Raw genomic sequence first — 16438 nt, forward strand, 5'->3', positions numbered from 1 at the left:
GAGCAGTTAAAGCAAAAGGAAGAAATGATGAGGTAAAAGAACTGAATAGAAGACTTTAAAGGGTGGCTCGAGAAGACAAAGTATTATAATGACATGAGCAAAGAGCTGGAGATAGAAAACCAAAAGGGAAGAACACGTTCAATGTTTCTCAAGCTGAAAGAACTGAAGAAAAAATATAAGCCTCGAGTTGCAATAGTGAAGGATTGTATGGGGGAAATATTAAACGACACAGGAAGCATCAAAAGAATACAGAAAGAATATGCAGTCATTATACCAAAAAGAATTAGTCGACGTTCAGTCATTTCAGGAAGTGGCATATGATCAGGAACCAATGGTACTGAAGGAAGAAGTCCAAGCTGCACTGAAGGCATTGGTGAAAAACAAGGCTCCAGGAATTGGTGGAATATCAATTGAGATGTTTCAACAAATGGATGCAGTGCTGGAGGTGCTCACTCGTCTATGCCAGGAAATTTGGAAGACAGCTACCTGGCCAACCAACTGGAAGAGATCCATATTTATGCCTATTCCCAAGAGAGGTGATCCAACGGAGTGCAGAAATTATCAAGAAGTGTCATTAATATCACACACAAGCAAAATTTTGCTGAAGATCATTCAACAGTGGTTGCAGCAGTGTATCAACAGGGAACTGCCAGAAATGCGGGCCAGATTCAGAAGAGGACATGGAACTTGGGATATCATTGCTGATATCAGGCGGATCCTGGCCTAAAGCAGAAAATACCAGAAGGATGTTTACCTGTGTTTTATTGACTATGCAAAGGCATTCGACTGTGTGGATCATGAGTGGGAATTCCAGAACACTTAATTGTGCTCATGAGGAACCTGTACATAGATCAAGAGGCAGTTGTTTGGACAGAACAAGGGGATATTGCGTGGTTTAATGTCAGGTGTGCGTCAGGGTTGTGTCCTTTTCACCATACCTATTCAGTCTGTATGCTGAGCAAATAATCCAGTAAGCTGGACTATGTGAAGAAGAACGGGGTATCAGGATTGGAGGAAGACTCATTAACAACCTGAGTTATGCAGATGACACAACCTTGCTGGCTGAAAGTGAAGAGGACTTGAAGCACTTTCTAATGAAGATCAAAGACCACAGCCTTCTGTATGGATCGCACCTCAACATAGAGAAAACCAAAACCCTAACAACTGGACCAGTGAGCAACATCATGATAAACAGAGTTAAGTCTGAAGTTGTCAGGGATTTCATTTTACTTGGATCCACAATTAGCATTCATGGAAGGAGCAGCCAAGAAATGAAACGACGCATTGCATTTGGTAAATGTGCTGCAAAGGACTTCTTTAAAGTGTTGAAAAGCAAAGGTGTCGTCTTGAAGACTAAGGTGCGCCTGACCCAAGCCATGGTATTTTCAATTGTGTCATGTGCATGTGAAAGCTGGGCAATGAATAAGGAAGACCAAAGAAGAATTGACGCCTGTGAATTGTGGTGTTGGTGAGGAATATTGAATATACCATGGACTGCCAAAAGAATGAGCAAATCTGTCTTGGAATAAGTACAACCAGAATGCTCCTTAGAAGCAAGGATAGCGAGACTTCATCTTACATATTTTGGATGTTTTGTCAGGAGGGATCAGTCACTGGAGAAGGACATCATGCTTGGTAAAAGTATAGGGTCAGTGGAAGAGAGGAAGACCCTCAATGAGATGGATTGACACAGTGGCTGCGACAATGGGCTCAAGCATAACAACGATTGTAAGGATGGCACAGGACTGGACAGTGTTTAGTTCTGTGGTACTTCGGGTCGCTATGAGTCGGAACCTACTGGATGGCACCTAACAACGGCATGGCTTGGGTCAGGCACACCTTAGTCCTTAAAGTGATGCCTTTACTTTTTAATACTTTAAAGAGGTCTTTTGCAGCAGATTTGCCTAATTCAGTGCTTTGTTTAATTTCTCGATTTTTTTTTTTTTTTTTTGGACTTAAGATGAAGGTTACAGAGCAAACTAATTTCTCATTAAGCAGTTAATACACATATTGTTTTGTGACATTGGTTGCCAACCCCACGACATGTCAACACACTCTCCCTCTGGATCTTGGATTCCCCGTTACCAGCTTTCCTGTCCCCTCTTGCCTTCTCATCCTTGCCGCTGGGCTGGTGTGCCCATTTTGTCTTGTTTTTTTTTCATGGGCCTGTCTGATTTTTGGCTGAAGGATGAACCTCAGAAGTGGTGATTTCTTGGCTGCTGTTTCCGTGGGTGTTGATTGTGGATCCAAGTGAAATAAAATCCAGGACAACTTCAACATCTTCTCCATTTATCATGAAGTTTGCTTACCATAAATAAGTCTTTGATTATTTTGACTGAGGTTAGATGAATTATGTCTACGTAGGAAGGATCTTTATGAAGTGATAGCGGATAATTTGATTAGTCCTACCAGAGTGATTATTATGATTGTCTTTGACCCCTTCACATCTCCCATTTTGGTGCGTTTTACTTACTGTAAGAACTCCTGAACTCCCAGGTGTTATCTTCTATATCATTTTTACTCTCAAGTAGATACCAATGTCTACTAAAATATTAATGGTAATTACGATATAACACTTAGTAAGCATTAACTTTCGCTGGTATGTTTGTACTTTAAAGGCAAACTGTCACTAACTACTGACTGTATATCAAAACCAAGATAGGCAGCAATAAGAGCAGAATGGAAAGGATGAACTTGATATTTTGAACAGAATAGCTAGTAATATACTTAACTTATACACGCCTGTTTAGTCTAGTCACCAGTGAAGCCATTTAGCATTGGAGGTTTCTTTGTGGGAAGGTTTTTAATTTCAGATTTGGTTTCTTTTCATAGAAACAGAATTATTCAGATATTTTTCATGTAACAGTTTTTTTTTTTCTTTTTCTAATGTATTATTGAGCTGTGTAGTGATATGTCCTGTTTTTCATTCTTGGTATTGCTTTTTATTTTTATATATAATTTTTTTGGTGAAAATACAGCAAAACTGTTTTCGGTAATATTAATTTGTGACCCCTCCCTTTTCTTGATTTATTCCTTTTTTTTTTTTAACATATCCATTTTTTTTTCTTTTTTTATATCGTACTTGTAGATGAAGGCTTACAGAACAAACTAGTTGGTTAACAACCCCTCGACATATCAGCACTCTCCTTTTTCAACCTTGGGTTCTCTATTACCAGCTTTCCTGTCCCCTTCTCTCTTCTAGTCCTGCCCCTGGGTTGTTGTGCCCCTTTAGTCTCATTTTCTTAATTTATTCTTGCTAGAGGCCTGCCAGTTTTATTGATCTTTTCAACAATCAACATTTGGCATTATTAATTTTTTTCTTCTTTTTTTTTAGATGTAATTTGGTATTTTTCTAACTTCTAAAAATGGAACGTAGATCATTGACTCTTCATTCCTTCTTTTCTAATATATAAATTTAAGGCTACAGATTTTCCTTAAACACAGCTTTAACTGCATCCCACAAGTTTTGATAGTTTATTTTCATTATCAACCAGGTCAAAACATTTTCTAATTTTCATTAGGATTCTTTCTTTGATACAATTGAACTTTAAGGAAGAAATAAAACCAGTCTTACCAACTTTCCATGTAATAGCAAAAAAGGGAACACTTTGTTTCAGGCCAGTATAACCTGGATGTCAAACATGACAATGGTATCTTAAAAGAAAATGACAGGCCAGTTTCTTTCATGAATATAAATGTGAAAAATTGAAACAATATAATAGCAAATCAAATCCAGCAATATATAAAAGCATTCTGACCAAGCTGATTTCATCTTAGGAATGCAAACTTGGACTAAAATTAGATTATAGGAATATAAAATTGGATTGAAATTAGAAAACCAGTCAGTGGAACTAACCGTATTTAACAGAATTAAGGGATATATATATAATCATCTCAATTGTTGTTGCTAGCTGCCGTCAAGTTGGCCCCCGACTCATGGCAACCCCATGCACAAGGAGAGCTGACCATTGTGATCCACAGGATTTCCGCTGGCTTAATTTTTGAAAGTAGATCTCCATGCCTTTCCTCTAGTCTGTCTTAATCTGGAAGCTCTGCTAAAACTTGTTCAGCATCATAGCAGCACACAAGCCCCCACTGACAGAGGGTGGTGGCTGTACGTGAGGTGCATTGGCTGGGAAGTGGACCAGGTCTCGTGTGGAAGGCGAAAATTCTACCGTTGAGCCACCACTGCCCCCGACCATCTCAGTAGGTACAGAAAAAGCACTTGGTAAAATTCAACATTTATTCATGATAAAAACTCTCAGAAGAATAAAAGTACGACATGAGTAATTGACAATGGGCACTGATAGACTATTTAGAGAAGAATTATTAAGATATAAGGAAATGTTTGTAGTTTGTAAATGAATGAAGATTTATAGTATAGTTTTACAGAGAAAACAGACTAGCTTAAAATACACAAAAATGTGTTACAATGTATTTGAGTTACAACGAACTGCACTTAGGATCCTCTTTTTTTTATGATTTGTGTATTTTTTTACGTATGCATGTTATGTATTAAAATATATCTGTAAGTTTAGATGTAATATTTCCAACCCTCGAAGACAAAGATTGGATTTATAAAGACACTTAAGAGGTAATAATAATGAAACTAAAAAAACGATGAGGCATTCGACTTTATGTGAGAACTGACTTACAATGGAGTTGTTGGAACAGAACCCTGTTGTAAGTCAAGGGCAACCTGTAGTGGTTATTTTCTGGAGCTGAGAAATTACTGATTTAAAAAAAATAATTCTTTGTATTTTGTAGTGATTCTTAAATATATACTCATTAATTTTATAACCATAAGTAACAAGTTCTTTTTTATTTCTTAAATTTTATTATGTTTTTGGTGACGGTTTACACAGCAGTTTAGGTTCCTGTTCAGCAGTTTCTACACAGATTGTTCAGGACCATTGGTTACATTCTTCACAATGTGTGAACATACTCAGTATTTCTGTTCTGGTTGTTCTGTTTCCATTAATCTACTTAACAGGGGCTATTTTCTAACTAAAGCTTTTAATCAGAAGTACTACCATGTAAACATATTTAACATGGCTTTCTATTGTGAAATGCAAAAATGAAATAGTTTTAAGGAGACTAAATCAAGGAAACTTTGATAATAAGATGTAAAAGAAGCATAATTGGTGATGTTGCAAAGTATGAGATGAATTTGGTTATGTGTATGGGCCAAGAACTTTTTTGTTGGACTACATATAAAATGAATGAGTCTTAAGTTCTTGATAAATCTGGTGCTAATGTAGATAAGGTGTCTATGAGTAAGTCAGTAGTTTACAGTTGTTTATAAATATAATGTTCTTTGAGAGTAGCCGTTTCATGCTTGTGATCTTTACCCAAATTCTTAAGTGAAGATTTAACAAAATTTGATTGTGAACCCTCTGATAGTAACTAATTGCTAGTTTGTGTTGTAATGGAGATGATATTTTTTAAAGTACATTTTTCAATGATTTCTAAATTTTAGGAGTTGATTATATTTTTCTTTTATAAATTATTACAGATGGTAGTGAAAACTTTTATGGATATGGATCAGGACTCAGAAGATGAAAAGCAGCAGTATCTCCCACTAGCCTTGCATCTTGCATCTGAATTCTTCCTCAGGAATCCCAATAAAGATGTGCGTCTCCTTGTAGCGTGTTGTTTGGCTGACATCTTTCGAATCTATGCCCCAGAAGCTCCATATACTTCCCACGATAAACTTAAGGTAAATACAATCCTTACAAAACTGTTTTATTTTTATAGTGTAGCTTACTCTTTGAACATAGGTTTTATTTTATTCATTTTGCCATCTTAAGTTTCTATTTATAAATAGCAAAACAAACTGTTCATTCAGTTAATTTTCATTGAGCATCCACAAGAGTGCCTGTTGTTTTTATAAGGCATTGAAAGCTGAAGATCAAAACTGATTTCTATCTACTCATGTTTAACCTTCAGGATAAATCATCAGAAAGCTGAAATGGCTAAGTTGAAGGCATAGTAGCAGGTTATTAAATTGACGCATTCAAGTGACTGTCTCCTACACGCTATTCAATATGGAAAATTATATGCTCATCTTGGTTCTTTCTTAGTGGTTCAGAATGTTCGATGAACTGATTTCATATTTTAAATAATTTTATTCTTGGCAAATTTTAATTCTTTGGACTGCTTTCTTTTAAGTAGTGTAGAAGTCGTTTTGTCATATTGAAACAACTTTTAAAAGCTTATTAAGAAATGGAACACTGTCTAAAGTACAACCTTTAGACCAGTCTACTGTCTTTGTTCCACACAACATTAGAGTTACAAGTCAAATTCAAAACTAAAAACAAACCCGTTGCTGTCAAGCTGATTCCGACTCACAGAGACTCTGTAGGACAGAGTAGGACTGCCCCATAGGGTTTCCAAGAAGTGGCTGGTGGATTCAAACTGCTGACCTTTTAGTTAGCAGCCCAGTTCTTAACCATTGTGCCACCAGGGCTGCAAATTACTTTTTACCTGTAAGAAGTAGTAATGGAAAGACTCAAATCAGCTCTTTAAAATGAAGATAATTGTTTGGCACGATACAAGGTGATGATAGTAAAGGGGAAGTGCTGTAGTAGAGAAAAAGGTAATAAGCTATAAGTACTTCTGGGTTCCTCTCAGAATACGAAAGCCTAAAAGATTTATGGAAGTAAGAATCTGTAGTATTGCTTCTTCTAAAGGATGTAATTTTTTGTGATTTGATCTTTTCCAGTTATTTTGAATAATGGACTAGGCCAAGTAGCCTAGGCATTCAGCTAAAAGACAATTTTATTGTAATTTCTAATGGATAATATATGCAGACTGTAATGTTGTGAAAGAATGATATTTGTTTCTAAATTAATATATTTTATCATTTTTTTAACAGGACATATTTTTGTTTATTACCAGACAATTAAAAGGTTTGGAAGATACAAAGAGTCCACAGTTTAATCGATACTTTTATTTATTAGAGGTAAAAAAAGAAAAAACTTTAATACATAGTACACTGTTTTACATAGTAGGAATTCCTGTATAGTAACTTTATAATGTAAAATGAATCTATTTTTGTTTTATAAGTTGCAATTAATAAAATGCATTTTATATTTCATAAGAGAAATATAATCTTTTTATTGCTCCTCATATCCTGAAGAGATAAAATATTTTTAACTGGAAAAGCTGTTAGGTGTTTTGAAACCACAGCTTTTATTTTCATCTTTTTTTCCTCCCAATCTGAAAGGGGATTAAACTGAATTAATTTTCACTGTTCCTTGTATTTAGTATGTATGTGTATCTACCAACCTCTAGCAGTTTAGTATTTTCCAATTTGAGAAGGTCAATGCTAACAGGTTTATGTATTTTTAAAGGTCAGAGTACATAACCAATCTTACACTTAAAATTTTATGTTGGGCCTTTATAGGCTTTGATATAAATCTCGAATTCTAAAATAGATTTCATTAATAAGTTTGCTTTATGTAACTCTTTTGTATATGTATAATTACATAATTATTTTTATTTATTTAAAGAATTTAGCTTGGGTTAAATCATATAACATCTGCTTTGAATTGGAAGATTGCAATGAAATTTTTATTCAGCTTTTTAGAACTCTCTTCTCAGTGATCAAGTAAGTTATTTTTTTAAGCACTTCTGTTTAAGTGTTTCTTTTTCTTACTGTGTATACCGAAGATATTTTAGAGTTATAAAGAATTGTTTCTCTTAAATGATTTTACGTGAAGGAAAAAAAGTAGAGATTCTGGTGTCTGAAAACTATTTTTGCCCATTTAGTACCACTTTTAATTATCATGTCAATGATGGGTTGGCTCTTGTGTACCCCAGTTTGTTCTAGGGCCTGTCGAACAATAAAAAAATATAAATAAGAGCTCTTATTTTGAAGAAATTGCTTACATTAAATAAGAGGCAACAAATGCGTAATTGTCAAACAAATGGTGTAAAATATTGTGTGATGAAGTATAGATTCAAAAGTGGAGATTATAAATATATGTACCCTTAATACTGGGAAGGAGAATAGCTCAGCAGTTAAGATACTGACTATGATATCTTCTCAGCTCTTGCCTTTAGAAATAGGGAAACAAATGCACAGAGTGTGTGGTAGCTTGCCCAAGGACAAATTGCTGCAGAGCAGAACCAAACTCTGACTTACAGTCCATTTTTTTGTTTTGTTTTTGGCATTGTAAACTAAGCATTGTTAGAAGATGTGTTCTAGAGCAGTGTATTATATAGAAATATGATGTATGTCACATAAACCTCATATTTTCTAATAGAGTAAGAAAGATAAAAAGATACAGGTGAAGTAAATAAAATATTTTATTTAGCCCACTACATCCAAAAGTATTATCATTTCAACATTTGGCCCCATCTGTATTTCATCTGCTCAGTAGCCACATGTTACTAAAGACTTCTGTATTAGGGAGTGCATTTCTGCAGCTTCCTGTAGCTTTTACAAATACTATGTCATATCATGTCTTATTTTTCCTTAGATGGAATAGTGGGATTGGGAGTAGTCTGAAATAAAAAGGAGAGGACCAGAACAGCTTTGTCTAGAGATAGAGTTAAAACTGCTTCATATGGGAATTAACTAACATTAGGCCCTTAAATAAAATGATAGAATATATTATCTTTATCTTTTGTGGTAGTTAGTTCTTGCTTCATAACAAAACAACCTAAAACTTGATGGCTTAAAACAACCACCCTTTTATTTAGCTCATAGCTCTGCTTGGCAGCTCTTTTTGTATGGGCCTTCTCATGTGTTTCAGTTATTTGGCAGTGTATGTGGCAGTTGCCTGGGGTGATGGGGGAACTGGGTCATGTATTTTTCATCATTCAGCAGACTAGCCTAGGCTTCTTCATATGCTGACTGAATTTCAGAAGTAGCAAGAAAATATAAGCCCTAAAGCCCAAGCACTTTCCAAGCCATTCCTCACTTCTTGTATACTTAAGTTTCGTTGGCCAAAGCAAGGCACATAGGCATTCTCAGGTTAAAGGGCTGATTAAATAGACTCCATATTTTGATGGGAGGAGCAGCAAAGTCACATTGTAAAGCGGTGTGCATACAGTGATGGGAAAAACTTGTGGCCATTGTTTGCATTCCACCACATCTTTGTAATCTTTTCTTTTAAAATTATAATCACCAACAAGATTGAAAACCAAACTTTCAAAATTGTTGTCATTCTGCCCCGTTTGCGACCTTAACGTCCACCTTCCCGCTGTGCAGTTATACTTTTTTCCTCTCTTAATTACTTATATACAAACATACTTTCCTCTGATCCTATTAAAATTTTCATCTGAATCTTGAAGATCATCAAAGTTTATTATTGACCTAATTATCTGATTAAAATAATTCACAATGAAGTGTTAACAAACATTTTCCAAAGAGGAGCTTATTATTTTGTATTTACCTTCACATTTACCGTTTGTAGTGTTTTTCATTCCTTTCAGTAGATACAGATTTCCATTTGATCCCATTTGTCTTTAGCTTGAAGAAGTTCCTTTAACATTTCCTGTAGTTCAGGTCTTTTGATGATAGAATTCTTTCAGCTTTTGTATACCTGAAAAAGCCTTTATTTTGCCTTCATTTTTGAAAGTTATTTTCACAGAATACAGAGTTCTGGGTTTATAAGTTTTTTTTTTTTTTCTTCAGTACATTTAGAGATGATCCACTCCTTTTTTGACCTGAATTGTTTCTGACAAGAAGTTTTTGTCTTTCATCTGTGTTCCTCTATATGTAATGTATCTTTTTTTCTCTGTTTTAAGATTTTGTCATTATCACTGGTTTTAAACTATTCGATTATGATGTACCATGGTTTTCTTCTTGTTCCTTTTCCTTGGGGCTCATTGAAGTTAGATCTGTGGGTTTATAGTTTTCATCAACTTGAAATTTATCAGCAATTATTTCTTCAGATAAGAAATGTGAAAGAAGTTTCCTGAATAAACTGAACACTTTGCAGGCCAGAGGGTCAGGGGTCTGGGGACCATGGTTTCAGGGGACATCTAGGTCAATTGACATAATAAAATCTATTAAGAAAACATTCAGCATTCCACTTCGGTGAGTGGCGTCTGGGGTCTTAAACGCTAGCAAGTGGCTAGCTAAGATGCATCAATTGGTCTCAACCCACCTGGAGCAAAGGAGAATGAAGAACCCCAAAGACACAAGGTAATTATGAGCCAAAGAGGTAGAAAGGGCAACATAAATCAGAGACTGCATCAGCCTGAGACCAGAAGAACTAGATGGTGCCTGGCTACAACCTATGACTGACCTGACAGGGAACACAACAGAGAATCCCTGATGGTGCAGGAGAGCAGTGGGATGCAGACCTCAAATTCTCATAAAAAGACCAGACTTAATGGTGTGACTGAGACTAGAAGGACTGTGGAGGTCATGGTCCCCAGACCTTCTATTAGCCCAAGACAGGAACCATTCCCAAAGCCAACTCTTCAGACAGGGATTGGACTGGACTGTAAGACAGAAAATAATAGTGGTGAGGAGTAAGCTTCTTGGCTCAGATGGGCACATGAGACTATGTCGGTAGCTCCTGTCTGGATGGGAGATGAGAAGGCAGATTGGGACAGGAGCTGGCTGAATGGACACGGGGAATACAGGGTGGAGAGAAGGAGTGTGCTGTCTCATTAGGGGGAGAGCAACTAGGAGTATATAAATAGCAAGGTGTATATAAATTTTTGTTTGAGAGACTGACTTGATTTATAAACTTTCACTTAAAGCACAATAAAAAAAAATTTTTTTTTTCCTGTTCTGCCCTCTGCTTTCAGAGACTCCAATTACACTTACATTAAACCACTTGGGATACCAGACCAACCTTTAGTCTAGGGCTGATTTTGCCTCACAACAGAGGCAGTACCCTTCTGATTGCTCTGCCAGATGCCCTGTGAATTACAAGGTTTTCCACTCTGGCTGGTGGGAACGTGCACTATACCCTGAATTATGTGAGCTTCAGGATTTATTTTCTGTGCTCCTTTCAGGTAGTTATTTCCCCAGCTTTCAGTAATTTTTTTCACATGCACTTGTTGATCACTAAGTAGTTGAAGACTCGGGGGTACTCAGCAGATCTCCAGAGCTTGCTCTGTGGGAGGCTCTCTTCTCTCTGGTATTCTGCCATGTGAACTGTGGTTGCCCCAGACTCTGCCAGGGTTCACCTCCCTGCACTGTGGCCTAGAAACTCTCACAAGGCAGTAAGCTGGGGAAAATTTACCTCATTTATTATCCCCCTCCCAGCAACATCTTCATGATATCCAGTGTCTGAAAACTGTTGTTCGTATGTTTTTTCTGGTTTTTAGTTGTTTAGGTAGAAAGGTAAATCCTATCCCTGTTATTCCATCTTGGCTGGAAGTACAAGTCTTAAGGAGCTTATTGATTTGGATTGGTGGAGTATGTGGAAATACTTTTGTAATTTCACTCCACTGCTTTCCGACTCCCAAAATATATATAAATCTGAGAGCCAGTAGTCTAGTCATTCTTTTATGCATCAAGCTGAATATCTCTACTCTCTGCATTTCATCTACTTATCACACATACATACATACGTACAGCTATATAAATGGCCCCGCACACTCTTGATCTTAAGTAAGTAAGATATTTGGGAGAGGGCTTGGAAGAGGGTTATCTACTAGAAGTTGTAGAAAACCGTATCTGTGAAGGGGTGACCATTTTCCACAAACTTTTATTTTCATTTTTGTGTTTTGCCACTGAGTTTCCAACCAGACTATTATTCACTATTTCAAGTTAATTTTTTAAATTATAGATAAGAGATAAATGATATCAAAATTTATTATAGTCCTTGTTTTATTGTGGTAAAATGTATATAAGAAGACATTTGTCAATGGCAGCATTTTTTACATGTACAATTTCATGACATGGGTTATATTCATGTTGTGCAGCCATCACCACTGTTTACAAATTATTCTACCACCATTAATAGAAACTCTTTCCCTCTCTCTCCCACCTTTTAAATTTTACTTTAATTTTGATTAAACTTCCCTGTATATCTACAGTAAAAAAAAAATAATAATATATATATCTACAGTAGTATAACTAAATTATCTTTTTTTTTTTTTTGTCTCTGCATGTATGTTCTAATAAATGTGGGAAATGGGCAGGTTGAGTCTTTAGTTAAAATGCAGTCAGAGAGAAGCCTGGATATTCTACCAATTTTAACAGTTTTGTAGCCTGTTCTCCCCCCCCCCCCACCTTTTTTTTTATTTTATTGTGTTTTCAGTGGTGGTTTACATAGCGGTTTAGTTCCTCATTCAACAATTTCTACACAAATTGTTAAGTGATGCGGGCTGCCTTTTTAAGTTTATATTAGCAGTAGGCATATTCACTGAGGAGGCTACAGTTGACTCTTCACTGGTTAAGGAAGCAGAACTAGAATGGATTCTTTGTCTTATCTTTTATACTTTGTTGATTTTTCATTTGTTTGTTTGAAATTCTTTGAAAGATTCCAGGGTGATATTTTCAGAACTTTCTAGTCATAAGTTTTGGTGACCATTTCAGATCAAACTTTAGGGTATGTGTATTTTAGGTGAAAGTTTACAACGCAAATCCATTTCTCATTAAAACATTTATACATAGGTTGTTTTCTGACATTGGTTGGAATCCCTGCATTGTGCCAGCACTCTCCCCTTTCTCTTTCCACCCCGGGCTCCCCATGTCCATTCGTTCAGTTTTCCTGTTCCTCCTGCCTTCTCATCTTTGCTTTTGGGCAGGTGTTGCCTGCTTGGTCTAGTATACTTGATTGAACTAAGACGCATGTTCCTTGAGTGTGTAATTGTTTGTTTTATAGGCCTGTCTAATCCTTGGCTGAAACGTAGACTTTGGGAGTGGCTTCAGTTCTGAGTTAGCAAGGGCCATAGTCTCAGGGGTTCCTCCAGGCTCTGTCAGCCCAGTAAGTCTGGTTTTTTTTGTGTGTGTGTGTGAATTTGAATTTTGTTCTATGTTTTCCTCCCACTCTGTCCAGAACCCTCTATTGTGATCCCTGTCACAGCCATCAGTGGTGGCAGTTGAGCACCATCTAGTTCTTCTGGGCTCAGGCTGGTGGAGGCTGTGGTTCATGTGATCCTTTAGTCCCCTGGACTAATATTTTCCTTTTGTCTTTGGCTTTCTTCATTATCCTTTGCTCCAGACATAATGGGGACCAATAGATGTATTTTAGATGGCCACTTGCAAGCTTTTAAGACCTAGACGCTACTCTCAAAGTAGGATGTAGAACATTTTTCTTTATGAACTGCATTATTCCACTTGACCTACATGTCCCCTGAGACCATGTTTCCCAGCCCTCGGCCCCAGTAACTCGGTCCCTCAAGGTGTTTGGATGTGTCTAAGAAGCTTCTGTGGCTTTGCCTTGGTCAAGTTGTGCTACTTCTGCTATATTGTATGTTGTCTTTCTTCACTTCACCAAAGTTAGCATTTGTCTACTATCTAGTTAGTGATTTCCTGTCCCCACACCTCCCTTCCTTCATAACCATCAAAGATTGTTTTTTTCTATGTGTAAACCTTTCCTTGGTTTTTGTAATAGTGGCTTCATTCAATATTTGTCCCTTTGTGATTGACTTCTTTCACTCAGCATAATGCCCTCCAGGTTCATCCATTTTGTAAGATGTTTTGAGGATTTATCATTGTTCTCTATCGTTGTGTAGTATTCCATTGTGTTTAGATCAAACTTTTGAATTTTAGTATTGGTGAATTAGAACTGTTATTGGCAAAGAAAAACAAATTACTTGAGTTTGCTTAGGCTTTTTTGCATTTCACTATCGCTTTATCTTATTTTGGGGAATCCATTAAGATCTAAAAGGTAAAAAAATTGAAAAACTGTCTACCTTTATTACCTTGTACACTTTTGTTGTTGTTTCCCTACTTTAAATTTTACCACCTTTAAAAATCTAGGACATATATAAGCAAAAGTGTTCTTTCTTTGATGTTGACGTTTTTGTTTGGCTGAATTTAACTCACTCTTGGAATACTTATTGGGTAGGGACCTAGTTCATTTTTAAGGTCTTTGTTTTATTAAAATACTTTACAACAATAAATTACAGCTGCTACAGTAGTCAGCAGAGGGAGAAAGTATACAGGGAAATCAAAACTCCCTTGCCGTTATTGACATGATTCTTTTACGTGAAAATCTTTTTACATCTGAGATTATTCTTTTAAACTGGGAAGCTTAATTTTCTCTATGTAAATCTTTGAATTTTTTTTCCTTTTTATTTTAGCAATAGCCACAATAAGAAGGTACAAATGCACATGCTGGACTTGATGAGTTCTATCATCATGGAAGGTGATGGAGTTACTCAAGAATTGTTGGACTCCATTCTTATTAACCTCATTCCTGCACATAAGGTCTGTAAGGAATAAAGACTAATATTAATGACGGTACTACACATATGAATGAATAATTGTTTTTTGACCATTTATCGTCCTACATAATTGTTCTTACTGTCGCACCCCAGCCCCAAATAAAATATTAAAAACCCAGTGCCGTCAAAATACAGTAGCACACATTATTCTTGTAGCTATTACTGTTTTTAGAAGATATGTTAGTTAACATATTATTACATTGAGACGTATTTTCATACTGTTGTATGCTGTTTTCATCTTTACCATTCCTATCTAATCTGGGAATTGTAAGGGGTTGGACTGTTTTTTCTCGGATTAGTTTTATTAGGAAAAGAAAACGTATTTCCTCATATATACATAGATGTGGAGCTTGGGGATTCAGAGTTCTTCTCAGAATCCATATAGTTTATCTTTCTTAGGCATTTTCAGGAAAAGATTTAGGCAGAAACAGAAGCTATATCATTAATGTTAAGGAGGAAAGGATGATTCAGAGCTGTGTCATCCCTCCCTATCTCCTTTTCCTATTTCTCCCTGCCAGTTCTTCCTAAGTAATTGAAAAACTGGCTCACCACAGGCTCTCCCACTTGGCTGTACTCAGGCCTACCCCATTCTCTATATTTGCCCTGCTTTTCTTTTCCACTAGTGGTTCAGTGGCCTGTTACCAGATGTTAGGGGAAGTGTGTTTAACTAAACTTACTTGCAATAAGATGTGATTAACTTTAAATTCTTCTCTTGACTCTAAATATTTTTGTATTTTGTTAATTCAACTTAATCTGTAGTTGGTAAAAGTTTTGACAGTGTGTCAAAAGGGAGTATATCTCAGGCAGAATAAGAGAAGAACTTTGAGAGGAATAAGAAGCATATTTTGCATTTATATTCTAGTTAGAGAGTATTTTTATGAGTGGGAAATACACCCTTTATGAAAATAGAAAAGTTACCTTAATTTTGCACTAATTCTATCCTTTTGCCAATAGAATAAAAGCCAAGGGTAGAGGTCAGGAAGCTACCTCTTGTAGAACAAATTTGGCTCACTGCCTATTTATGTAAATAAAGTTTTATTGACATACAGCCATGTTCATTCATTTTCATTTTGTGTATGGCTGCTTTCGTATTACAACAGCAGAGTTGAGTATTTGTAGCAAGACTAAATGTTTTAGGGGCCCAAAGCCTAGAGTATTTACCACCTGGCCCTTTAGAGAAAAAGTTTGCTGTCTACTGTCCTAAAGTATAGATTTTCTTAGCCTCTTCTGGGGAGAGGTGTAAGATGATGGTGAATACATCTCAGTTTGGTCCAAAACTTCGAAGTAGGAAGGTGTTAATAGGTATTATTCAAAACAAGAATTCTTTTTCAATAAGTTTTTAAAAAATTGAATAGGTATCTTTTCTACAGTCTTTCTCAACCACTTCAATTCGTTAAAGTACATTAGGACTCTTGAGGAAGGAACATAATCAGTATTTCAAAAATACAGTTGATCAAGAACCCTTTTTACTTGGAACACATCTGAGGTTTGTTCTTCAGGACACACATTATTACACAATGAAATATTGAGCATGGTGAGTTACACATGTGTATATTTAAAATATATACATGTAGTTGCCAGTTCAAATTGGTTGAGATTATTGAACCAAAAAGCCATAGATCCATTTTCAGTTTAATAAACTTAATACTGGGTTGCACTTGGGATTTGGGCTGTCTAATGCATTTTAGGTTTTGATTCCTAGTTGTGTTCAGTTTACACCTTTGCATTTAAGACCATGTGACTCGGGGGGGGTATTGGGTAAAATCCTGAATGGGACCCAGGTTCAATTTTTTGCTCATTATTTTAATAGATTGAAAGACTATATAGTGTTCTAGTGGTGCTGTCTCATAAATTTACTAATTAATTCAGTTGTAACTTTGAACGTTTTCATTTTTTTTTTCCAGAACTTAAATAAGCAGTCCTTTGACCTTGCAAAAGTCCTGCTAAAAAGGACAGTCCAGACTATTGAGGCATGCATTGCCAACGTATGTATTTCTGCCTCTGTTTATTCTGTAATTGTGTCATTCTTAATCTAGTGAACTAATTTGTTAGAATCTCTCATATATAT

The 16438-nt window shown here is 36.0% G+C and overlaps 1 protein-coding gene across 3 annotated transcripts in view; it reads left to right on the top strand.

Moving 5' to 3' along the window:
- Positions 1-16438, top strand: part of PDS5A (PDS5 cohesin associated factor A) — a 166836-nt gene that overhangs the window by 54515 nt on the left and 95883 nt on the right. For 2 of the 3 annotated variants that reach the window (XM_049886936.1, XM_049886937.1), the window contains exons 3-7: positions 5516-5719; positions 6878-6964; positions 7515-7612; positions 14227-14353; positions 16275-16355. In XM_049886936.1, the coding sequence (XP_049742893.1) occupies positions 5516-5719; positions 6878-6964; positions 7515-7612; positions 14227-14353; positions 16275-16355 (597 nt within the window). The remainder of the gene's footprint in view (positions 1-5515; positions 5720-6877; positions 6965-7514; positions 7613-14226; positions 14354-16274; positions 16356-16438) is intronic. The other variant, XM_049886938.1, reaches the window with a different exon arrangement.

This window comes from Elephas maximus, chromosome 5, assembly GCF_024166365.1.
Source record: "Elephas maximus indicus isolate mEleMax1 chromosome 5, mEleMax1 primary haplotype, whole genome shotgun sequence".
Lineage (NCBI taxonomy): Eukaryota > Metazoa > Chordata > Mammalia > Proboscidea > Elephantidae > Elephas > Elephas maximus.